The 25,232-nt window shown below is 43.8% G+C and overlaps 1 protein-coding gene across 3 annotated transcripts in view; it reads left to right on the forward strand.

The window, feature by feature from the left end:
• The window catches only part of ADA (adenosine deaminase), a gene marked incomplete at its 3' end in the record, with an annotated part of 107,447 nt that overhangs the window by 42,410 nt on the left and 39,805 nt on the right, over positions 1-25,232 (forward strand). For 2 of the 3 annotated variants that reach the window (XM_079943935.1, XM_079943934.1), the window contains exons 2-4: positions 3,883-4,026; positions 17,370-17,536; positions 24,890-24,992. In XM_079943935.1, coding sequence (XP_079800061.1) covers positions 24,960-24,992 — 33 coding nt within the window. In that variant the 5' untranslated portion in view covers positions 3,883-4,026; positions 17,370-17,536; positions 24,890-24,959. The remainder of the gene's footprint in view (positions 1-3,882; positions 4,027-17,369; positions 17,537-24,889; positions 24,993-25,232) is intronic. The other variant, XM_079943936.1, reaches the window with a different exon arrangement.

Here is a 25,232-nt window from a genome sequence, read left to right on the forward strand (position 1 = left end):
AGCGCTGGCTCCTACCTCAGAGGAGGGATAAAATGGGACCAAGGATATAAAGTGTGCAGCTCTATGCCAGGGACTTGGAAGGGCTCAGTTAAAAATAGCAATTATTATTATCGCCACTGGTCTCAAGATTTTGGAAAGTACAGAGAGGGCTATACATTGAAAGGTTCTTAGCTCAGTCTCTATGAGATACATACGAGGAAAGTTCTACCCTCACCTTGAGGCCCTCTGAGTCCCCCGATGCCCCCTGCCTCAGATGGCTCTTCCAGAGCTCACTTCTGCTACTTGGAGCCATGAGGGGGGCAGCATGGTGAGGGGCTGGGAGTCTGGAATTCTGAGTTCCGGTACAGCTTCCACTGCTCTCTGCCTGTGTGACCCTAGGCAAAGGCATGCAGGCTCTACCCTAAGGACCCATCGGCCTATGACATTCACTGACTCCTTCCTCACAACAGCCAGTGGCCAAGGAGGGAGGGTGTGGCTCCCTCTCGGGTTCAGGGTCAGGGTCACTGCTCTGTGTGGAATCTGGGCTCTGCCGTCCAGAACTGCCTCTCCTGATGCCTGGAATTCCACCATTCATGACTCATGCCTTTGGGAAATCAGTGACCTCAACCCACTGTGTAATAACAATAACAGTCCCTCACGGCTTTTCTTTGCTGATACTCCTGGGTCTCTGCTGTGATGTAGGCAGTGAAAGTGAGGCTTGGGGCAGAAAGCGAGGTGCCCAGAGCTACACAGCAAGTTAGCGGTCGAGTCTGGCCTCCTGTCTCCTGGCTTCTTCGTCAGTGCTGTTTCCCTTTCAACAACTCTCTTTAAAAATGCTGCCCCTGACATTTGTGCAGCCATGTTCACAGCAGAACCATTCACGACAGCCGAAAGGTGTGAGCAAACTTAAGCCTCTATCGACAGATGAGTGGGTCAGCAAAATGTGGTTTATACACGCAATAGAATATCATTCAGCCTTTAAAAAGAACATCCTGACACAGGCTACAGCAAGGAAAAGATTATAGGACACTATGTTGAGCAAAATAAGCCAGTCACAGAAGGACCAATATTGTATGATTCCACTCATGAGGTCCCTAGAGCAGTCAGATTCACAGAGACAGAAGGTAGAAGGGTGGTTGCCAGGGGCCAGGGGAAGGGGAATGGGGAGTTAGTGTTTAATGGGTACAGAGTTTCAATGTCACAAGATGAAAGTTATAGAGGTGGATGGTGGTGACGGTAGCACAGCAATGTGAATGTCCTTAACGCCACTAAACTGTGCACTTAAAAATGGTCAAGGTGGCAAATTTATGTTATACATATTGTGCCGAAATTTTAAAATAAAAAAAAATTGCTGCTTCTAAGAGGAAGATGGTAAGTCCTAACATTTTGAAGGACATGTCATTTAGTTTACCATGATTTGTATCAGTCAGATAGTCTAGGTCATGCTGCTGTAACAAAGAACCCTCAAATCTGACTACTGAGTCAAGCACTTAACCACTGCTCCATACTGCCTCTCACACAAAACCCTGTAGCCCCTGGAACCTTCTTCCTTGCTGTCGTAAACCTCTCCCTCGTCTGTCTGTACTGCAGGCCCAGGATAAGGCAATGGAATCAGTCAGATTCGCCCTTGACTGGCTGTGTGGCTATGGGCAAGCCAGCTAACCTCTCTGAGCCTCAATTTACTTATCTTGGAAATGGGGCAATAACAGAACCTCAAAGGGAGAATTCAAGGAGCATGGAAAGCATTTACCATGGCTTCAGGCATGCTGTCAGCCTGTGGGGATATTTAAGCCTCAGTCAGAGTTTGACCCTCAAGTTCAACAATCCCATGAGAAACACCTTCTTCCTGCCAGCCTTGAGTCAGGGACAGGGAATGGGTGGGATGGGAGCCAGAGGCTGTAGAGACAGTTGTCTCGAGCCTGAAATACTTTTCTCCCCAATAATCTGTTTTCAATCTCTCATTTCTTTTTTTTTTTTTTCTCCTTTTTTAAACTCATCCTGCCAAAAAACAAGCATGCAAGTGTGCGTCAGCTCCCGAGCCCAGTCAACATCCCACCCTTTGGGAATTTCTGCTTTAAATGCAGGGGTGCGGGACCCTTCAATAAACCACATGCATTTCAACCTCCACACCTTTGCACGGGCTGGTTCTCCTCCCTGCCACTTGGTACCCTATGCCCTGGATCTATTCCCAGCCTGTTCATCATCTCTCAAGGCTCGGCCACAGGGCCCTCTCCTGCAGCAGCCCCTCTGTTCTCTGTCTCTCCCGTGTTCACAAGACCCTACAATTTCCCCAGGTCTGGACGCATTTTGAATTCTTGTCTCCTTATTTACCCTCTTTGAGGGCAGGGACAGTGTTATCCACTTCTCTGCCAAGTCTGAGGCTTTCATGAATCAGAGAGCCTTCATGACAACCATATCAGTGGGAGATGATGATGATTATTCTCCCCATTTTACAGATGAGAAAATGGAGGTTCTGAGAGCAAAGGTGAGTGGTCACACTGCTGGGGAGTCGGGACCCCTCTCCCCGAGCTCCCTACCTGCACTAAGCCTCCCTGCTGGAGGCTTAACATGCATCAGCAGGGAGTGGGCGAGTGTGGCAGTGGTCTGCAAGCTCTTCTGTGAACTGTTTCCTCCTCTTCCCGGACACAGCTGGTCTACATCTCCCAGCCTCCCTTGCAAGGGAAGCAAGGCCTTTTGGGCAGACTTTCCATGCCTCTTTGTGTTACAGAGTCCGAGCTCACTCTGCTCGCCTCACGGCAGGCCAATGAATCAGAGACAAAGTGTTGAGTCAGGGAATACGACTTTATTCGGAAAGCCGGCAGACCAAGAAGATGGCAGACTAGTGTCTCTGATAAAACATCTTATCTGGGTCTGGAGGCCAGTTTCTTTTACAGAATCAGAGAGGGAGAGGTGGTGAGGGAGTAAAAGGGCCATCAGTCTTGCAAAACTTTCCCCGAAATGACCAGCCGAGGTGAGGGGATGTGTTGGTTTCTTTTTTCTTGCAGCCACTCACAGGTGCACAGGGTTCCCTGAGGCAGGCCATTATGTATGACTATAATAACAAAAGCAACGAAAAGCAAAGGTCAAAGTCAAAGAAACAGATCCACCCTGAGGTCTGATTTAGCTCTTCTCCGTTACATTTGCAGTGGGGCTTTGTCCTGGCTCCCCCCCTTTCAAGAGGTGGATTCTGTTTCCCTCAAATAAGGTTTGGCCTTGGGTCTCTCCCTAGTCAATAGAATGTGGTGGAAGCAACCTGGTGCTAGTTCTGGGTGCGGCTTCTAGAAGCCCTGCAGCTTCTCTCCGTCCCTGTCTCTGTTTCTCTCTGCTTCCTCTGCCAGCCTCAGGAGAATGGGAGGGCACGTGGAGCGGAGCCACGTTGTCTCAGCCAGCTTTTAGATGACAGGTCTACTGTCTGTCATCTACTGCTTGGAGTCACAGACATGGTCTCCACTCAAATTTTAAATGTCCAGTCAAGATACTCAAGGCAACTCCTAACTTGATTTGGGTTTAGACCTTCTCCCCTCGTTTTTCCCAACAGTGGGGAAGATGGATGGAAGGTGAGGCGGGGTAGGGGTGTGGGTCTTTCTCCCTTTCTCCTCTCCTCCCCCACAGGAGGGGCAAGGGAGATGGCAGCACTGTTGTGGGCTCCATGGAGACAGTCATCTCTGCGGGGCTGCCCCTCTCCTCCTGAGGGTCCCTGTCCCTCCTTGCTCAGCCCTGGGAATCCAGCATTCAATGCCAACCTCTTGCCCCTCTGGGAAGCCCTACAGGACAGGACCCAAGATGACCCCCTGCCAGCCAACCCCGCCCCTCCCATCCCATACACACACAGAGCCCCCATTTGATCTAGAAACCCCCCCAGGTCCCCTCGCCAGAAGTCCCACCTCTGTTTCACTGTTGCAGGTCAGAGCCCCTGGGCTGGGAGCTGCAGCCCCTCCTACACAGCAACTCAGCAAGCACCACCTCAACCCCTGCTCCCTTCATCTTCTCTGAGTCCATAGTGGCTGAAGACATGAGGCTGGGGATGAGTCCTGGTCCACTTCCTCTGTAAGTCCTTTGTACGTGTCACTTCTTTCCTATCTCTGTGTCTTCTGCTTAACATTTTGATATATTTAAACATATGGGAACATCGCTTCTACCCTGTTCTCCCCTTGGTTTTTATTACCCATTATATCTTGAATATTCTTTCTCACCTTTCCTTATAGACACCTCACTTTTTAAATTTTTAAGTTGTGGTAAAATGTACATAATATCAACTTTACCTTTTTAACCATTTTTAAGTGTACGGTTCAGTGGTATTAAGTACATCCACGTGGTTGTACAAACATCACCACCATCCATCTCCGAATGCTTTCCATCTTCCAGAACTGAAACCTGTCCCCATTAATCAGCAATTCTCCATCCCACCCTCCTCCCAGCCCCTGGCAACCACCCTTCCGCTTTCTGTCTCTATGAATTTGACTCCTCTAGGTACCTCTTTTAAGTGAATCATAGAGTATTTGTCCTTTTGCGACTGGCTTACTTCACTTAACATAATGTCCTCAAAGTTTATGCATGTCGTAGCATGTGTCAGAATTTCCTTCCTTTTTAGGGCTGAATAATATTCCATTCTATGTATATACAACATTTTGTGTATCCATTCATACATCCTCGGACACTTGGTTTGTTCCCATCTTTTGGCTACTGTGAGTAATGCTGCTATGAATGTGGGTGTACAAATATCTGTTCAAGACCCTGCTTTCAATTCTTTGGGGTATTTACCCAGAAGTGGAATTGCTGGATCAAAGGGTGTATGCATTTCAGGGGAACTTCTTATGGTTTAACATCTGTACAAAGCTGAGCACAAATCCTAAGTGTTTAGCTTGGTGAATTTTCGTAGTGATCACACTCTTGAAACCAGTGCCAGACCAACTGAAGAGTAGCCCACAGACTTCCAGCATCACAGATTGGTTTTGCCTCTTTTGAACTTTGTGTAAATGGAATCATACCATATGTACTATTTCTTGTGTGTGGCTTCTTTCTGAGCTTCATCCATGCTGCTGCATGTAGCTGTCCATTCCTTCTCACTTTAGTGCTCCTTGTGAATATACCACAATTTATTTATCCATTCTACCATTGATGGGCATTTTGGCAGTTCCTAGTTTGGGGATATTTCAAAGAGTGCTGCTATGGAAATTACTAGTACAATGCTGTCCACTAAAATATACTGTGATATATTTTATCACACAAAAGAATTGAAAAGAGGAACTTTCAAGCAAGAGATTTTTGCACACAAATGTTTATAGCAGCATTATAACAGCCAAAAGGTGGTAACAACCCCAGTGTCCATCACCTGATGTTTATTTATCCAAACAAAACATGGCACATAAATACAATGGTATATCATTCAGCCTTAAAAAGGAATGAGGGCTCCCCTGGTGGCGCAGTGGTTGAGAGTCCGCCTGCCGATGCAGGGGACACGGGTTCATGCCCCGGTCCGGGAGGATCCCACATGCCGTGGAGCGGCTGGGCCCGTGAGCCATGGCCGTTGAGCCTGCGCGTCTGGAGCCTGTGCTCCGCAACGGGAGAGGCCACAACAGTGAGAGGCCCACGTACTGCAAAAAAAAAAAAAAAGGAATGAAATTCTGACACAGACTACAACATGGATAAAACTTGAAGCCATTATGTTGAGTGAAGTTAGCCAGTCACGAAAGGACAAGTATTGTAGGATCCTGCTTATATGAGATACCTAGAGTAGTCAAATTCATAGAGATAGAAAGTATTGATAGAATGGCGGTTACCAGGTCTGGGAGGAGGCGGGAAGGGGGAGTTATTGTTTAATGGGTGCAGAGTTTCCATGTGGGATGATGAAAAATTTCTCGAGATGGATGGTCGTGATGGTTGCACAACAATGTGAATATACTTAATGCCACTGAACTGTACAGTTAAAAATAGTTAAAAGAATAAATTTGAGACATTCACAGAAAGATAGACAAGATGAAAAGGCAGAGGGCTATGTACCAGATGAAGGAACAAGATAAAACCCCAGAAACACAACTAAATGAAGTGGAGATAGGAAACCTTCCAGAAAAAGAATTCAGAATAATGATAGTGAAGATGATCCAGGACCCAGGAAAAAGAATGGAGGCAAAGATCGAGAAGATGTAAGAAATATTTAACAAAGACCTAGAAGAATTAAAGGAAAAACAAACAGAGATGAATAGTACAATAACTGAAATGAAATATACACTAGAAGGAATCAATAGCAGAATAACTGAGGCAGAAGAACAGATAAGTGACCAGGAAGACAGAATGGTAGAATTCACTGCCGCAGAACAGAATAAAGAAAAAAGAATGAAAAGAAATGAAGACAGACTAAGAGACCTCTGGGGCAACATTAAACACAGCAACATTCACATTATAGGGGTCCCAGAAGGAGAAGAGAGAGAGAAAGGACCCGAGAAAATATTTGAAGAGATTATAGTGGAAAACTTCCCTAACATGGGAAAGGAAATAGCCACCCAAGCCCAGGAAGTGCAGAGAGTCCCATACAGGATAAACCCAAGGAGAAACATGCCAAGACACATAGTAATCAAACTGACAAAAATTAGAGACAAAGAAAAATTACTGAAAGCAACAAGGGAAAAACGACAAATAACATACAAGGGAACTCCCATAAGCTTAACACTGATTTCTCAGCAGAAACTCTACGAGCCAGAAGGGAGTGGCATGACATATTTAAAGTGATGAAAGGGAAGAACCTACAACAAAGATTACTCTACCCGGCAAGGATCTCATTCAGAGTCAACAGAGAAATCAAAAGCTTTACAGACAAGCAAAAGCTAAGAGAATTCAGCACCACCAAACCGGCTCTACAACAAATGCTAAAGGAACTTCTCTAAGTGGGAAACACAAGAGAAGAAAAGGACCTACAAAAACAAACCCATAACAATTAAGAAAATAGTAATAGAACATACATATCAATAATTACCTTAAACATGAATGGATTAAATGCTCCAACCAAAAGACACAGGCTCGCTGAATGGGTACAAAAACAAGACCCATATATATGCTGTCCACAAGAGACCAACTTCAGACCTAGGGACACATACAGACTGAAAGTGAGGGGATGGAAAAAGATATTCCATGCAAATGGAAATCAAAAGAAAGCTGGAGTAGCAATTCTCATATCAGATAACATAGACTTTAAAATAATGTTACTAGAGACAAAGAAGGACACTACATAATGATCAAGGGATCAATCCAAGAAGAAGATATAATAATTATAAATATATATGCACCCAACATAGGAGCACCTCAATACATAAGGCAACTGCTAACAGCTATAAGAGAGGAAATTGACAGTAACACAATAATAGTGGGGGACTTTAACACCTCACTTACACCAATGGACACATCATCCAAACAGAAAATTAATAAGGAAACACAAGGTTTAAAAGACACAGATTTAACTGATATTTATAGGGCATTCCATCCAAAAACAGCAGATTACACTTTCTTCTTAAGTTTGCACAGAACATTCTCCTGGATAGATCACATCTTGGGTCGCAAATCAAGCCTCAGTAAATTTAAGAAAAATGAAATCATATCAAGCATCCTTTCTGACCATGGCAAGTTATGAGATTAGAGATCAATTACAGGGAAAAAAACGTAAAAAACACAAGCACATGGAGGCTAAAGAATACGTTACTAAATAACCAAGAAATCACTGAAGAAATCAAAGAGAAAATCAAAAAATACCTAGAGACAAATGACAATGAAAACATGATGATCCAAAACCTATGGGGTGCAGCAAAAGCAGTTTTAAGAGAGAAGTTTATAGCTATACAAGCCTACCTCAAGAAACCAAAAAAATCACAAATAAACAATCTAACCTTACACCTAAAGGAACTAGAGAAAGAAGAACAAACAAAACCCAAAGTTAGCAGAAGGAAAGAAATCATAAAGATTAGAGCAGAAATAAATGAAATAGAAGCAAAGAAAACAATAGCAAAGATCAATAAAACTAAAAGCTGGTTCTTTGAGAAGATAAAATCGATAACACATTAGCCAGACTCATCAAGAAAAAGAGGGAGAGGACTCAAATCAATAAAATTAGAAATGAAAAAGGAGAAGTTAGAACAGACACCGCAGAAATACAAAGCATCCTAAGAGATGACTGCAAGCAACTCTATGCCAATAAAACGGACAACCTGGAAGAAATGGACAAATTCTTAGAAAGGTATAACCTTCCAAGACTGAACCAGGAAGAAATAGAAAATATGAACAGACCAATCACAAGTAATGAAATTGAAACTGTGATTAAAAATCTTCCAACAAACAAACGCCAGGACCAGATGGCTTCACAGGTGAATTCTATCAAACATTTAGAGAAGAGCTAATACCCATCCTTCTCAAACTCTTCCAAAAAATTGCAGAGGAAGGAACACTCCCAAACTCGGTCTATGAGACCACCATCACCCTGATACCAAAACCAGACAAAGAAACTACAAAAAAGAAAATTACAGACCAATATCACTCATGAAAATGGATGGAAAAATACTCAACAAAATACTAGCAAACAGAATCCAACAACACATTAAAAGGATCATACACCATGATAAGTGGGATTTATCCCAGGGATGCAAGGATTCTTCAATATACGCAAATCAATCAGTGTGATACACCATATTAACAAATTGAAGAAGAAAAATCATATGATCATCTCAATAGATGCAGAAAAAGCTTTGAGAAAATTCAACATGAATTTATGATAAAAACTCTCCAGAAAGTGGGCATAGAGGGAAACTACCTCAACATAATAAAGGCCATATATGACAAACCCACAGCAAACATCATTCTCAATGGTGAAAAACTGAAAGCATTTCCTCTAAGATCAGGAACAAGACAAGGATGTCCACTCTCACCACTATTATTCAACATAGTTTTGGAAGTCCTAGCCATGGCAATCAGAGAAGAAAAAGAAATAAAAGGAATACAAATTGAAAAGAAGAAGTAAAACTGTCACTGTTTGCAGATGACATGATACTACACATAGAGAATCCTAAAGATGCCACCAGAAAACTACTAGAGCTAATCAATGAATTTGGTAAAGTAGCAGGATACAAAATTAATGCACAGAAATCTCTTGCATTCCTGTACAGTAATGATGAAAAATCTGAAAGAGAAATTAAGGAAACACTCCCATTTACCACTGCAACAAAAAGAATAAAATACCTAGGAATAAAGCTACCTAGTGAGACAAAAGACCTGTATGCAGAAAACTATAAGACACTGATGAAAGAAATTAAAGATGATACCAACAGATGGAGAGATATACCATGTTCTTGGATTGGAAGAATCAATATTGTGAAAATGACTATTCGAATAGTCTGGCGCAGTGGTTGAGAGTCTGCCTGCCAATGCAGGGGACACAGGTTCGTGCCCCGGTCCGGGAAGATCCCACATGCCGCGGAGCGGCTGGGCCTGTGAGTCATGGCCGCTGAGCCTGCGCATCCGGAGCCTGTGCTCCGCAACGGGAGAGGCCACAACAGTGAGAGTGGCCCGCGTACCGCAAAAAAAAAAAAAAAAAAAGGGCAGAAGACCTAAATAGACATTTCTCCAAAGAAGACATACAGATGGCCAAGAAGCACATGAAAAGCTACTCAACATCACTAATTATTAGAGAAATGCAAATCAAAACTACAATGAGGTTATCACCTCACACCAGTTAGAATGGGCATCATCAGAAAATCTACAAACAACAAATGCTGGAGAGGGTGTGGAGAAAAGGGAACCCTCTTGCACTGTTGGTGGGTGTGTAAACTGATGCAGCCACTATGGAGAACAGTATGGAGGTTCCTTAAAAAACTAAAAATAGAATTACCATATGACCAGCAATCTCACTACTGGGCATATACCCAGAGAAAAGCATAATTCAAAAAGACACATGCACTCCAGTGTTCATTGCAGCACTATTTACAATAGCCAGGTCATGGAAGCAACCTAAATGCCCATCGACAGACAAATGGATAAAGAAGATGTGGCACATATATACAATGGAATATTACTCAGCCATAAAAAGGAATGAAATTGGGTCATTTGTAGAGATGTGGATGGATCTAGAGACTGTCATACAGAGTGAAGTAAGGCAGAAAGGGAAAAACAAATATCATATATTAACACATATATGTGGAACCTAGAAAAATGGTACAGATGAACAGGTTTGCAGGGCAGAAATAGAGACACAGATGTAGAGAACAAACGTATGGACACCAAGGGGGGAAAGCCACGGGGGGTTGGCGGTGGTGGTGTGATGAATTGGGAGATTGGGATTGACATGTATACACTGATGTGTATAAAATGGATGACTAATAAGAACCTGCTGTATAAAAAAATAAATAAAATTCTAAAATTCAAACAAAAAAGAATAAATTTGATATTGTGTACATTTTACAACAATAAAAATATGAACCACAATTGCAAATCATATATGGAATTTAAAATTTTCTAGCAGACATATTTTAAAAAGTAAAAAGAAACAGGTGGGATTTAAAAAAAATTATTTAATCCACCTATCAAAAATATCATTTTAACACATCATCAATATAAAAAAGTTATTAGGGAGTTATTTTACTTTTTTTTCCACATTAACAAAATCCGGTGTCTATCTTACACTTACAGCACATCTCAGTTCGGACTAGCCGCATTCCAGGAGCTCAGTAGCCACATGTGGCTAGTGGCTACCATATTCGATCATGCAGGCCTGGTACAAGTCTTTCAATGAATGCATTTTGTGTTTCTGTTGGATGTATCTGTGTTTTTAATTTTGATAGATGTTACCAGATTCCCTTCCATAGGTGTTAAACCAGGTTTTAATCCCACCAGCAATGTATGAGTGTGTTTCTCCACACCCTCACTTGTATAACTGCCAATCTGATAGCTAAAAAGTGCCTGCTCCTTGTGGGTTTAACACAGGTTTCTCTCATTAAGGGTTAAGAGCAGCATCTTGTTACATGTTAAAACCATTATGTTTCCTTTTCTGTGACCCATTGGTTCACCTCCTTTGAAGCCTGTGTTTTCTATTTCTCTGCACATTTCTCCATGCTCCCCAGACCCCACCAGAACCTGGGACTAAGTGAGCGCTCAGGGTCAAGTATTTCTGAATCATAAACAGCAATAGCAGGGTTGTTCCCGGCAGGGAGGATTCTGTTGGCCAGAGTCTGGGAAGCAGGGTTTAATCTTTGAGGGCACACCGCCCTCTGTTGGCAAAGCTGAGTTTCTCGGCCTCAGCTTGGACCAGAAGAGGAGGCTGGGCAGCTCTGGGGGGAACCAGGGGCTGTGTCTGGAGCCTGGGTTTGATTGCAATTCTGCTGTGTGGCTTTGGGTAAGTAACTTCGCCTCTCTGGGCTCTCCAACTCTTTATCTGCAAAATAGAAATAATAACCATTCCTCTCACTCACAGGCTTGCTGGAGGAATAATCAGGTGATGGGACATGAAGGAGCTTAAAAGAGGGTGTGGCACAAAACAAGGCTAAGTATATAATAGCTGGGTTTTGGAGGGTTTTGTTTGTTCGAATTTATTTTATTTATTTGGCTGCACCAGGTCTTAGTTGCGGCACACAGGATCTTTTTAGTTGTGGCATGCAGACTCTTAGTTGTGGCATGCGGGATCTAGTTTCCTGACCAGGGATCGAACCTGGGCCCCCTGTATTGAGAGTGTGGAGTCTTAACCGCTGGACCACCAGGGAAGTCCCTGGGTTTTTTTGGTTTGTTTTGTTTGGTTGGTAGCTAGAATTCTTGACATTTAGAAAGTCCAGAGATGGGGAGAGAAAGGATGGTCTGGAGCTTAGCAAAGGAGGCAGCAGGTAGAGCTGGATATTCATGGGTCCACCACTGCCTCGCCAGCTTCCAGACCTCAGTCTCCTGTTGTGTGGAATGGCCACCTCACTTCACAGCAAGGACGGGACATGCAGCAATACCTGGGACCCTCATACACATGTGACCCCATTCCTGACCTGGTCAGGGCCCCAGCTTCCCTCCACATTGGGCCGGGCACACAGAGTGTTGATCAAATCTAGGCTTAACACCCACCAGGGCATTTGGAATCTCCTGGCCTGGATTCTCCCTCCCAGGGAACTGTAGGGGCCTTCTGGAGCCATTTTCCCCGAAAAAGCACCCCAGTGGAGAGTACCCCTATGAGCACATCACCTGAGCACCAGCTCTTTGGTGGTGCTGGGTGAGGACCACTTTATATGAGCCAATCTGCTGTCCTGCCACAGGGCCCTGTCTTCGTATCTGCCATTCAACTCTTGCCTAATTGACAGTTACACTCAAGTCCTTCCTCTGCTCTGAAACCTCCCATGGCTCTCCATCGCCTGATTCCTCGCCCTGACATTCAAGGCCACGCATGGCTTGAGTCGATCTGTCTGTGGAGGGCATGCCTAGGTTGCATGAGAAACACTCACTAACATCCTGCCCTTCCTTTAAGATTGAAGTAAATGCCACTTCATTCATTTATTCCTCTATCATGCATTCATTCAACACAATTTATTAAACACATAATTTATTTATTGATACATCTTTGTCACCTACTAGGTGAAGACATGATTCTAGGCCTGGAGTAGAAAGAGACTGTGGTCTTAACCAATTGTAAGTAAAATGTCTTAATTTTGCAAATTTCCTCAAACATGTGACCATGTAAATGCGTTGCAGAGCCCCTCCAAAGGTCTTGGAGGGGGATGTAACTCCACCCCTGTGTCCAGCCACGTGGGACCGTCTCCTGGTGCAGGAAGCCTTCCTTGACGATGCTCTCTTCCTCCTCTGAGCTCCAAGGTCTTGACTCCTGGCTCCGTCACCAATTAGCTATGTGCCCTTGGAAAGTCATTTTCCCAAGTCTCAGATTATTTATATCAAGTGGTAATAACGACTCCTACCTGGAGAGAGTCGTTGCAGGAATTGCGTTAGATCGGTAAGCCTGCGTTGTGTGGCAGCTATCATTAGCGGCCGCAGGAGCCGCTGACTCCGGCAAGGCTGGCTCCCAGCAACTTGAGGGATCCAGAGGTTTGCTCTCATTGCCCACTAGAGGGCACCAGAAATCACAAACGACATCCGGTCACTGCGCCCTGGCTAAGCAGGTGTCCCGGAGCTCCCTAAGGGGTAAGAGTGAGGGGTTTCCGGGCTCAAAAGAGACCCCCAAGGCCAGCCAGGAGCCTGACAGTTTCCTGTGTTCCTAGGTCTGGCTGCCAGTGGTGGAGGCAGGCTGCATCTGGCCCACAAGGGTCCTCATGCCCAAAGCCCTCATGTCCATCCCTTGCTACATCCCACAGCCCAAGACAGTGTGGGTAAAAGAGCTGTAGTTTCTGGAGCTGGCTCTTCACGTTTCTGTCTCTTGACCTTGGGCAAGTGACTTGACCTCTCTGAGCTTCAGTGTCCTTTTCTATAAAATGGAAATGTTACTGGTCCCAAAGAAGGGAAGAGCCTCTCTGTGGAGAAGGTATGGCCATGATTGTTTGTGTCGCTTTCCCCCAGTAAATATGCTACAGTGTAATTTGCTGTTTCCTGCTGATGACAAATGTAATGTGTTGATTAATCCAAGTGTTGTACTGAGCGCCTTACCATGAACCTAGCCCTGTGCTGGTTAATGAGATTGACAAAAATGAAGCTAGGGGTTTTTGTTAGGGGTAGTGGGATTCTGGGTGATAGATTTCTACCACCTCAGCCCTCTTCTATCCTCCAAACTCTCTACAGTGTTGATGCATTGCTTTTACCATGATGGAAAAGGAAGAAAGGGAGGGACACTGACTGGGCACCTACTGTGTACCAGATGTTTCCACGTCATCCTTCCTCTAAGACAGCAGGCTCCATGCAGACAGGGACCACCCGGCTTGCTCACCGCCATATTCTCCGTGCCTAGCATGATGCCTGGTGCATAGTAAGGTCTCAATAGATAACGTGTTTAATGATCAAGAATGACTTGTGCAGAGTTTACAAAGGAGGAGCTGCGGTTCAGAGAGGTTGTGTGACTTGTCTGAGGTTACACAGCTAATGGGATGCAGGGCCAGGATCCTGAGGAAGTTCTTTCTGCTCAGCGCCTGTTCTTCATCCTCCATCCTCACACCCCTTTGTCCAAAACAGCTTATCTTACAAATACATACTTATGTAGTAGTGGTTAAGCAACAATCCTAAGAAGTAGGTGTTAGAATTTCCCCCATTTTACAGATAGGAAAACTGAGGCACTGGTCCGTTAACCAACTTGCCCAGATCACACAGCCAGTAAATGGTAGAACCAGGATTCTAAGCCAGGCATCCTGTCACTGAAACACTTGCAGGTGACCACTCTGCCATGCTACCTCTTGGAGGGGCTGCTGGGTGTGAATCTTATCTTCTCGATGCCCTGGGGAGCCCTGGAGGACCCGGATCATGCCGTCTTTTGTACAGCCCCTGGAGCCCCTGGCACAGCGTTGGGCATGCTGCAGGCCCTCAGTTCAGGGCCTCTGGCTGGGGGGTTTGTCCATCAGGGGAGGCCCCTTAGCTGCTGTTGCCCCATTTAGAAGTTAGTTGGTGGCCCTGGGTTTCTAGTGCAAGGTCATCTCTACCCTTTGAGCCTAGAGCCACCTGTGCATGCCCCACCCCCTCCTGTACACACCTGCCAGCAGCAGATGGCACTTTGAGGATGGGGGGAGGAGGCAAGAGTTGGACTTTGGCCCCTTTATCTGCACTCCTTTCCCCAGTCTTAGACAGATGTATGTCCAGAAGTGTATGGCCTGTGTGCACATGGGTATAAATATATATATATATACACACACACGCACGTGAGCCCACATGTACAGTGCGTTCCCGTGCACATGCCTGTGGATATAAGCAGTCCTGTGTGTGAGTGCATATGTGTATCTGGCTGTGGTATGTGTTCTCCTATCCGAGGGTGCAGATGTAGACTTACGTGTGAGCCCGAGTTTATGTGCAGCTTTGCACATGTATGTGATGTGGAAAGACAGAGCACCAAAGTGGAAGGGCAGCTCGTTGCCTAGTCTCAGTTTCCTCATCTGTAAAATGGGGACAGTAATGGTCCCACACTGGTGGAACAGTGCCAGACACACAAAAGGTACCGTAATATTGGCCATCATCATTATTATTATTAATAACCTCCCAGGGGTTGTATGGAGATTCCACAAAATAATAGCTTTGAGGGTCTGGCTCAAGAAATGTTTCTCCCATCATCCTTAGATCAGTTGTCTTTTTCTTCTTTCCCTTGGTTTTATCATCGCAAAGCTAATATAACAATGGTCTAGTTTGGGAAATAGAGGTGGGGAAGGGTGGGGCACCTGTCACCTAGAACCCCATCACCCCCAACACAAGTAGTATTTTCTTTCTTTTTAATTAAGAGTTGTTGTTTTTTTAAATTTATTTTTGGCTGTGTTGGGTCTTTGTTGCTGTGCGCGGGTTTTCTCTAGTTGCGGTGAGCGGGGGCTACTCTTCGTTGCGGTGCATGGGCTTCTCATTGCAGTGGCTTCCTTTGTTGCAGAGCACAGGCTCTAGGCGCCCGGGCCTCAGGAGTTGTGGCTCTAGGGCTCTGGAGTGCAGGCTCAGTAGTTGTGGCTCGCGGGCTCCACCGCTCCGCAGCACGTGGGATCTTCCCGGACCAGGGCTCGAACCCGTGTCCCCTGCATTGGCAGGTGGACTCCTAACCACTGCGCCACCAGGGAAGCCCAATAGTTTTTTAAAATTAATAGTTGCCGTACAATATTTTATGTTACAAGTGTACAATATAGTGATTCAGAATTTTTGCAGGTTATACTCCATTTATAGTTACTGTAAAATATTGGCTATATTCCCCATATTGTACAATATATCCGTGTAGCTAATTTTATACCTGATAGTTTGTACCTCTTAATCCTCTACCGCTATTTAGTATTTTTATTTCTGCTATTTCTTTCCAGACTTCGTTCATAAGTAAGCTAGCACAAGGCTTGGCACTAGGATGGTGCTTTAAAGCACATTTGGATGGATTAACAAACATTTTTTTCAGCTTAGATGATTAAACTATTTTCTATCCTGCTTTTGTTCCCTTATGATGGGCATTTTCTGTGTGGCAGCCAGTAATTTATAACTATTAGAGATAATAGAAGAAAATTAGAAACTTCCCAATGCCCCCAAACTGGGAAATAGTCAATTGAGTTATGGAAGAGTCAACATTAAGAAATGTTGTGGGTTAATAACAGACATATAAGATTCTTTTCTTTCTTTGGGACAAGTTAGTGTTTCCATATTAGGAAAGGGGTGTGTCCCAGGATTTATCTATCCCTGGACATGAAGGGGATGCCATCGAAAAAAATGAGCCTATAGCCAGCCAGAAAATGCAAATCAAAACTGCAGTGAGGTACTTCTACACACCCACTAGGGCGGCTATAATCAACAAGACAAACAATAACAAGTGTTAGGGTGTGGAGAAATGAGAACACTTGTACACTGCTGGTGGGAAAGTAAAATGGTGCAGCTGCTTTGTAAAACAGTCTGGCAGTTCCTCAAAATATTAAAAGTAGAGTTACCATATGACCCAGCAGTTCCACTTCTAGGTCTGTACCCGTGAGAAATGAAAACATATGTCCACTCACAAATGTTCACAGCAGCATTATTCACAAGAGCCAAAAGGTGGAAGCAACCTAAATGCCCATCAACTGGTGCATGGGCCTATTCAATATGGTCTGTTCACACAGTGGACTCTTTTCTGGCAATAAAAAGGAATGAAGTACTGATGTGTGCTGCACTGTGGAGGGACCTTGAAAACATTATGCTCAGTGAAATAAGCCAGACACAAGAGACTTTGTGTGATTTCCATTTTGTATGATTCCATTTATATGAACTGTCCAGAAGAGGCAAATCCAGAGAGACAGAAAATAAATTGGTGGTTTTGGGCCGGGAGGGGCAGGAAGTTAGCAGGGGGAAGGGGGTGCTAGGGAATGACTGCTAATGGGTACAGGGGTTTTGAGGGGAATGATGAGAAAGTTCCAAAATTGTTTGTGATGAATATAGTAAAAGCCATTGAATTCTATAATTTAAATTTATAAATTATATAAATTTCTAATTTAAATGGGTAAATTGTATAGCATGGGAATTTTATCTCAATAAAGCTGTTATAATATACTTTTTAAAAGGATGGAAACCCAAGATGACAATGAAAATATACACCGTCATTTATTAAGAGCATGGACTATGGACCAAGTACTTGGTAATCTCATTTAACTTTCACAACACCCTTGGTAGGTTATTTTCCCCATTGTACAGATGAGGATGAGGTTCAGAGGTTTTGAGTAAGTGGCCCAGAGTCCCTCAGCTGTTTTGTGGTAGAGCTGTGATTTGAACCCAGGCTCATCTGGAAGGTCTACGCTCAGTCTGAAGTACTTTTGTTGTAGTTCCCGTTCAAGATGCCAACACAGGAGGCTGCTGAACTCACCTCCTCCCACGGACTCACGGAATCTCCAGATACATATGGAAGAGTTTCCTCTGAACAAAAACCTCCAAAACCAGCTGAGTGACCCCTACGCATCAAGAGAATGAGAAAAACCTCACATGGAAGCAGGTAGGCGAGGCTGAGACACAATCTCGCCATAAGCCCCATCCCTGGCACGGTGTCCCACAAGTGGAAAGGAACTCAAAACCCTGATCTTCTCCCTGAGGAGTGAAGGGTTTGAACCCCACCTATAGCACCCCAACTTTTCAGACCTGCACTTTAAGTACTTTTGTTTTCTTCTTGGAAGGGGCCGGGAGCTGGTGCACCCAGCCAGCTGGACAAACATGCAGCTTACAGGACATGTAGGGCCCAGGATCTGGGTCTCCTCCCTAGTCTCTATCTAGCCTGGGCAGCCAGAGATTATGGTCAGGGCTTTTTATCACTCCCTGAAGCCTTCTCCCAGCATCTCCCTGTTTATGGCCCCTTAAGCAGACACCCAACAAAGGGCTGCCCAAGAGGCCCCAGAACTGGCTTGGCAAACAAATGTGACTCAGGTCTCTCCAAGGCAGCATTCAAGCCTGGGCCCTGGGCAGCTCCCACAACTTCCATCTTTACTATATGGAGATAATAATACATGTGCACTAAGATGTATGGACAAAGATGTTCATCACAGCATTGTTTATAATAGGGGAAAACTAGAAAGAACCTGAATGGTCAACACTGGGGGACTGGTTACTATGCAACAGAACGTACAAGGGATTAATACCATGCAGCCCTTAGAAGTCCTGCAGTAGAAGAATGCTTCCTGACATAGGATGAGGTTCATATGATGACGTCAAGTGAGAGAAGCAGACACCTGCTAGCCATCCCCACTTCTCACCACCACCCAGGCCAACTCCTGCTTGCATCCTACCATCTAGTCACATTAAACCTCTTATGGTCCCCCAAAAGCCCCAGGCTTTCCCTTTTTTCAGGCATTTGCACTTACTGTCCCCTCTGCCTGGAATGTCACTTCCCATCTCTTCCTGTAACTCTTTCAAACTGGCTAACTCTGGTTCAGCCGACAGGTCTCAGTGGAAACGTCTCTTCCCCTGGGAAGTACTCTCTGGCATTTGGGCTGGCGCAGGGCCCCTCTGTTCTCTCACCACCCCTGTGGGTCCCCCAGCACAGCATGTGTCACACTCTCTGTGACTGGACATTTAACTTCCTGCTTCAGAAGATGAGGACAGACCTCCAGCTCTGCGTGAACATCTCACAAGTACCATGCTGGTCCAATTTATTGAGGATATCATGCTAATAGGACTTGATGATCAGTAAGTATTACACATCTTAGCTGGCTCACTAAGACACACATACACACACACACATACACATACATGCACATCTATATAATATATGGAGAGAGAGAGAGGGAAGGAGGGACGGAGGGAGAGAGAGAGATCGATCTGTGTTGCAGTCTTAGAGCAGAATTCCTTCTTCTCTGGGAAAACTCAGTTCTTGCACTTAAGGCCTTCAGTTCACTGGAGGAGGCCCATCTACATTACGGAGGGTAACATCCTTTTCTTAAAGCCAACTGGTTGTAAATGTTAATCATCTTTAAAACACCTTCATAGAAACATCTATACTTGAACAAACGACTGGGCACCAGAACCCAGCCAAGTGGACACATAACATTAATGATCACAGACCCTACTCCTGGTACCAATTACCTGATCAACCGAGACTCTTACTTGGAGACAAAAGAAACCACTCTGGTTCAAACAAGAGAGATTTATTCTAAGATATTTGAGAGACTCTCCATAAAGGCCAGAGTATAAGACCTTTCTCCTTTCCTAATATAAGCACTGAAAGTTAAAAATTCCCCTAGACACTGCTTTAGATGCATCCCACAAATGATGGTACACTGTATTTTCATTTTTCACTTAGTTTGAAATATTTTCTAATTTTCTCCATGATTTCTTCTTGGATGCCTGAGTTATTTATAAATGTATAAATACATTTCAAAATATCTGTGGTTATTTAGATATAGTGTTATTAATATATAATTCCATTCCACTGTGATCAGAGAAGACACTGTAAGATTTCAGTATTTTGAAATATACAGAGACTAGCTGAAGGCGGAGCATAAGTCTGCCCTGGTGAAGGTGCCACGTGCACTTGAAGAGAAGTCGTTGGGTATAATGAACCGTAAATGTCAGTTAGCTCAAGGTGGTTGCTGGTGTTATTTAGATCATCGGGTTTTTACTGATTTGGTGTGTTACTAGTTGACTTATCATTGACTGAGAAACAGCTATTAAAACCTCCCGACTATTGACATTTGTACACACATGTTCTCAGCGACATCATTCACAATAGCCAAAAGGTGGAAGCAACCCAAATGTCCACTGATACATGAATGAATAAACAAAACGTGTATATACATACAATGGAATATTATTTAGCCTTAAAAAGAAAGGAGGACTTCCGTGGTGGCACAGTGGTTAAGAATCCGCCTGCCAGTTCAGGGGACACGGGTTTGATCCCTGGTCCGGGAAGATCCCACATGTTGTGGAGCAACTAAGCCTGTGTGCCAAAACTACTGAAGCCTTCTCACCCTAGAGCCCGTGCTCTGCAACAAGAGAAGCCACTGCAATGAGAAGCCTGTGCACCGCAACAAAGGGTAGCCCCCGCTCACCGCAACTAGAGAAAGCCTGCACACAGCAACGAAGATCCAACGCAGAAAAAATAAATAAATAAATAGATAAATAAATAAATTTTAAAGAAAGGAAATTCTGACACATGCTACAACATGGCTGAATCTTGACATCATGCTAAGTGAAACAAGCCAGTCACAAAAAGACAAGAACTATATGATTCTACTTATATGAGGTCCCTAGAGTAGTCAGATTCATAGAGATAGAAAGCAGAAGGGTGGGATTAGCAGATGCAAACTATTACATATAAGATGGATAAATGACAAGGTCCTACTGTGTATCACAGGGGACTATATACAATATCCTTTGATAAACCATAATGGAAAAGAATATGAAAAATAATGTATATATAAGTATAACTGAATCATTTTGCTGTACAGCAGAAATTAACACAACATTGTAAATCAACTATACTTCAATAAAATAAAATATATGCAAGCATATATATGTAAGTATATATGTAAAAAAGAGAGAAAGTAGAAGGGTGGTGGCCAGAGTCTGAGGGGAGGGGGAATGGGGAGTTGTTTGATGGGTAGCGTTTCTGTTCTACAAGATGAAAAAGCTTTGGCAATCAGTTGGACAAAATGTAAATATATATAACACGGCAAAATTATACACTTAAAGTGATTAATATGGTAAATTTTATGTTATGTGTATTTTACCATTGCAATTTAAAAAAATATTTTTAAATCTTCAACTGTTTTTGTAGATTCTAATTCTCCCTTCAATTCTGTCAAATTTTGAATTGTGCATTTTAAAGTTTAGATACTAGACATATATACAAATATAACTAGCATAGCTTCCTGATGAAACGACCTACATTGATTATAGACAAAAAATAATATTATTCTCATATACACAGATTGGAATTCCCTACTTCCAGCCACTTCATGTGGTGATTAAAAGCATGAGCTCTAAAGTCAGAGAGTCCGATTACGCCACCTATCTGTTGTGTAACCTAGAAAGGTTATTTAATTTCTTTGAGCCTCAGTTTCCTCATCTGTAAAATGGGCTTCATAGCTGTATCTATTTCCCAGGATTGCCATAAAGATTAAGCATAAACAGCACCCAGCCCAGAGCCTAGTACGCAGTAAGCACTCAAGGTGTGTCAGCTATCATCATCATCATTGTCATCATCATCGTTGTCATCACATATGTATGTGTGGATAGAAATCATAATGGATGAGGAAGGCTTTGGAAGGCAAGTCATAAGAGGAATCTTTGAAGGAAGCCAGGTAATCCTGGGCAGAGACGAACATGAGCACTGGCCTCACGTGTCTGCAGGGCTATAATGAGATGGGAAGAAGCAACCAATTATTTCTGGAGACCCTAGGGAAGATGATGACCCAAGAAGGAACCACAGACAGTGGTCAGCTTGAAGGAAGAAGCCACCACCAGAGTTTTGACCTATGATTTGCTCAGATTTGGGGGAGGAAGTGAGCTCCCCAAGCCAGGAAGTGTGCAGAGCTAAGGCTCAGTGGGCAGATGTCAGGGAGAGGATTCCTGCACTGGTGGGAGGTGGAGGAAATGACTTAGGAGGTCCTGTCTTTGGCCTTGGTCTCTCTGGATAAGGCTCTGAAGGTTCCATCCCCTCTTTGGCCACAGCCAGTGACTAGAGGCCATTTCAGGATTATGGGCAATATCCTTCGCTCCTCCTCTGTCTGTCCTCTGTGTGATTCTATTCCTTGATCACAGCCAAGCTCCCACCCCACTACCTCTGGGCCTTTGCACATGCCATATCCACTCCAAAGAAGTGCATCCAGGTTTTGTGGACCTGAAACTTATAAAGCTGGGAGACCTCCTTTAAGGAAAAGAGAACCAAAAATCAGATAAGAATGTGAGTATTTAGAACCAGAAACAAAACCACAACGAATTTTTTTTGTGTGTGTGAGGCCAGCATTGTTTTGCTTTTACTATTTTCATTTTTTAAATCTTTTTCAACAGAAACAGACTCACAGACATAGAGACACACAATAGAGACACACATAAAGACCACAATAGATTTGTGGTTGCCAAGGGTGAGAGGGGGTGGGGGAGGGATGGAATGGGAGTTTGGGATTAGCAGATGCAATTTGTTATACATAGAGTGGATAAACAAGGTCCAACTATATAGCACAGGGAACTAACTATATTCAATATCCTATGATAAACCGTAATGGAAAAGAATATGAAAAAGAATGTACATATACATATAACTGAATCACTTTGCTGTACAGCAGAAATTAACACAGCATTGTAAATCAACCATATGTCAATAAGGTAAAATTTTAAAAATAATAAATAAATCGTCATCTTTTTCAAGTGATATTGGTTTTTCAATTGACTGAGGTGATATCAGGTATCTGTTTAAAATAAATTTGAGACATGTGCTCCATGAGGGCAAGGAGTTTTGTCTTATCTGTTCACCTCTGTTATCTCCCAAACCTCAACAGTGCCTAGACAAGTAGATAATTGGTAAATATTTGTTTAATGAAATTAATTAAAAATAATAAGCAGATGATAGCGTAAGTGTACCTAAATATGGCAAAATTTGCGATGAAAAACCACAATGAATTTTTAAAAGCTGATGAACACTAGACAATATCTAGAAAAATAACATAATATTTACATTTATCACCTGATACACCTCTATAACATTTTTATTCCTACCTTTTGGCTGTATACTTTTAGGATAACCTCTTCATATGACATTGATTTTGTAATGTCATTTTCTTTTCTTTTTAAAAAAATTTTACTTATTTATTTTTGGCTGTGTTTGGGTCTTTCTCTAGTTGTGGCGATCGGGGGCTACTCTTTGTTGCAGTGTGCTGGCTTCTCATTGCAGTGGCTTCTCCTGTTGCAGAACACAGGTTCTAGGTGCGTAGGCTTCAGTACTTGTGGCTTGCGGCCTCCAGAGCGCAGGCTCAGTAGTTGTGGCGCACGGGCTTAGTTGCTACGTGGCATGTGGGATCTTCCCGGACCAGGGCTCGAACCCATGTCCCCTGCCTTGGCAGGTGGATTCTTAACCAGTGTGCAGCCAGGAAAGTCCCAATGTCATTTTCTTTAGAGAAAATAAGAAGATAATTTAGGCTTTTCTCTAGCACAGTTGACCAAAAGGTTTTTTTGTTTGGTTGGTTGTTTTTGTTTGTTTGGTTGTTTGTTTTAATTGTTGATAGTTTAGAAAAGTTTCTTTCAACTTCACAACTCATTATGGGTGAGGTCATAAAATTTTAGGATTGTTGTCAAATTTAGAAAAACATCTATCAAGTTTCTTTCATAGAGGAGGTGTAAGATTTCAGGACTTTTCATGTTTCCTTGATCATTAATCTTAAAAATCCTTTGAATAAGTTGCCGCCTATTAATCAGTTTGTTGCCAATGTCCTCTTAGCAATGATGTATTTTGAGTTTTGTTATTTTCATCAATGCAGTATTCCGTGACAACTTCCCCTTAGCTGCTAGCTCCTCAAAAATGCCACCGCCATGCCAGCAATACCCCAAATGCGGGGAAGTATGACCGAGGGGAAAGTCAAAGAGGCAGCATTCTTATCCAGCTGCAGTTAAATTAGCTTACTTTGGCAAACTCTACACCATGTGATCCTGAGTGTGCCTTGCTTGGGCTCCTCCCAGGTCACTGGAAGGTGTCTGGCAAGTGAGGAGCTTAAGCTTTGTAGCTTTGTAGCTTTGTAGCTTCATGGTAAGCCTGGTAAATCCATTTCTGCCTCTTCCCAGAATGGAGCCTCTGCTCTGCCTACCGCTGTTGCATGTGGGTTACAGCTTCTCATCTGGTCAATCTCTGCTCAAGCATCACTTCATCCAGGAGGCCTCCAAAATAGGTTAGCTGCCCCATGAGGCTGGAGGCCACGTCTGTCTATCTAGCTCACCCTGTCCCCTCCGTATACTTGGAGCAGAGCCAGGTACATAGTACAACCATAGACTCCAAAGGCTGAAGTGACCTGCCAAGTTCACCCAGACAGTAACTGTCAGAGCTGGGAGTCAACCAGGAAGGAAGGAAGGAAGGGAGAGAGGGAGGGAGGAACTCCGGCTTCCCAGACTGCCTGCAGGCCTCGGACATAGAACTGTGTTTCCTGCCAGACCCCTTCAGAGCCCGAGCTGGCCGGCTTCCCTTCCTCCATCCTGGGTGGCTGATGAGGAACCCCCAGAGGAGGTCATCTGAGTCCTAGAGCAGAAATCTCTCTCCCCAGCACCACGGTTGTGAAGCATAGAAAAGAGTGTGAACCTGGGTTTGAATCTCCCGGCCACTTCTTAGCAGCCCTGTAGCTTTGAGCAAGTTGGAATCATCTCTCTTTGCTTCGTTCCATATCCTCATTTCTAAAATGAGCCTTATGACCTCCCCTCCCCCCCCACAGGGCTGGCTGGAGGACCTTAGACAGCGTTAGATTAGAGGAAGTTTTCTGGCCCTTGGAGACAGCACCAAGTTGCAGGGCTCTCTTTGGTTTTGGCTTGTTTGAATTTAATTTTTATTTTATATTGGAGTATAGTTGATTTACAGTGTTGTGTTAGTTTCAGGGGTACAGCTAAGTGATTCAGTTATACATATATCCGTTCTTTTTCAGATTCTTTTTCCATATAGATTATTAGAGAATATTGAGTAGAGTTCCCTGTGCTATACAGTAGGTCCTTGTTGATTATCTATTTTATATATAGTAGTGTGTATATGTTAATCCCTAACTCCTGATTTATCCCTCCCTCCATGTTTCCCCTTTGGTAAGCATATGTTTGTTTTCAAAGTCTGTGCAGGGCTCTCTTTGTGAACCAGGGTCTAAGCAGAACCCTTTCTTTCTCTCTCCAGCCTGAGCCCATCCACACCCCAGTCCCTTGAGGGTCCTTCCAAAGCTTCTGCTGTTGCTTCTTCTTGACTGATGTCAACCAAGATGACCAACCTGCTTGTTATGGTAAAGTAACTCCGGACTGAGCATGTATTCTGCCCTCCCACCTGCCTCTTGATTTGAGGGGATGAAGGGCACACCTCTGTCACGGGTGAGCCTCACACGCACAGAGGTCAGAAGGTGGCTGCCTCTGGATTATAAATTCCTCTCGGTGGGCCATTCCTTTCTCACCAAGTGTCCCCAGCACCCAGCACAGGGCCTGGCCCAGGGTCACACCCAGTAAACGGTAGCTGGGAATTAAGGGAG

The sequence above is a fragment of the Stenella coeruleoalba genome (genome assembly GCF_951394435.1).
Source record: "Stenella coeruleoalba genome assembly, chromosome: 15".
Taxonomy (NCBI): domain Eukaryota; kingdom Metazoa; phylum Chordata; class Mammalia; order Artiodactyla; family Delphinidae; genus Stenella; species Stenella coeruleoalba.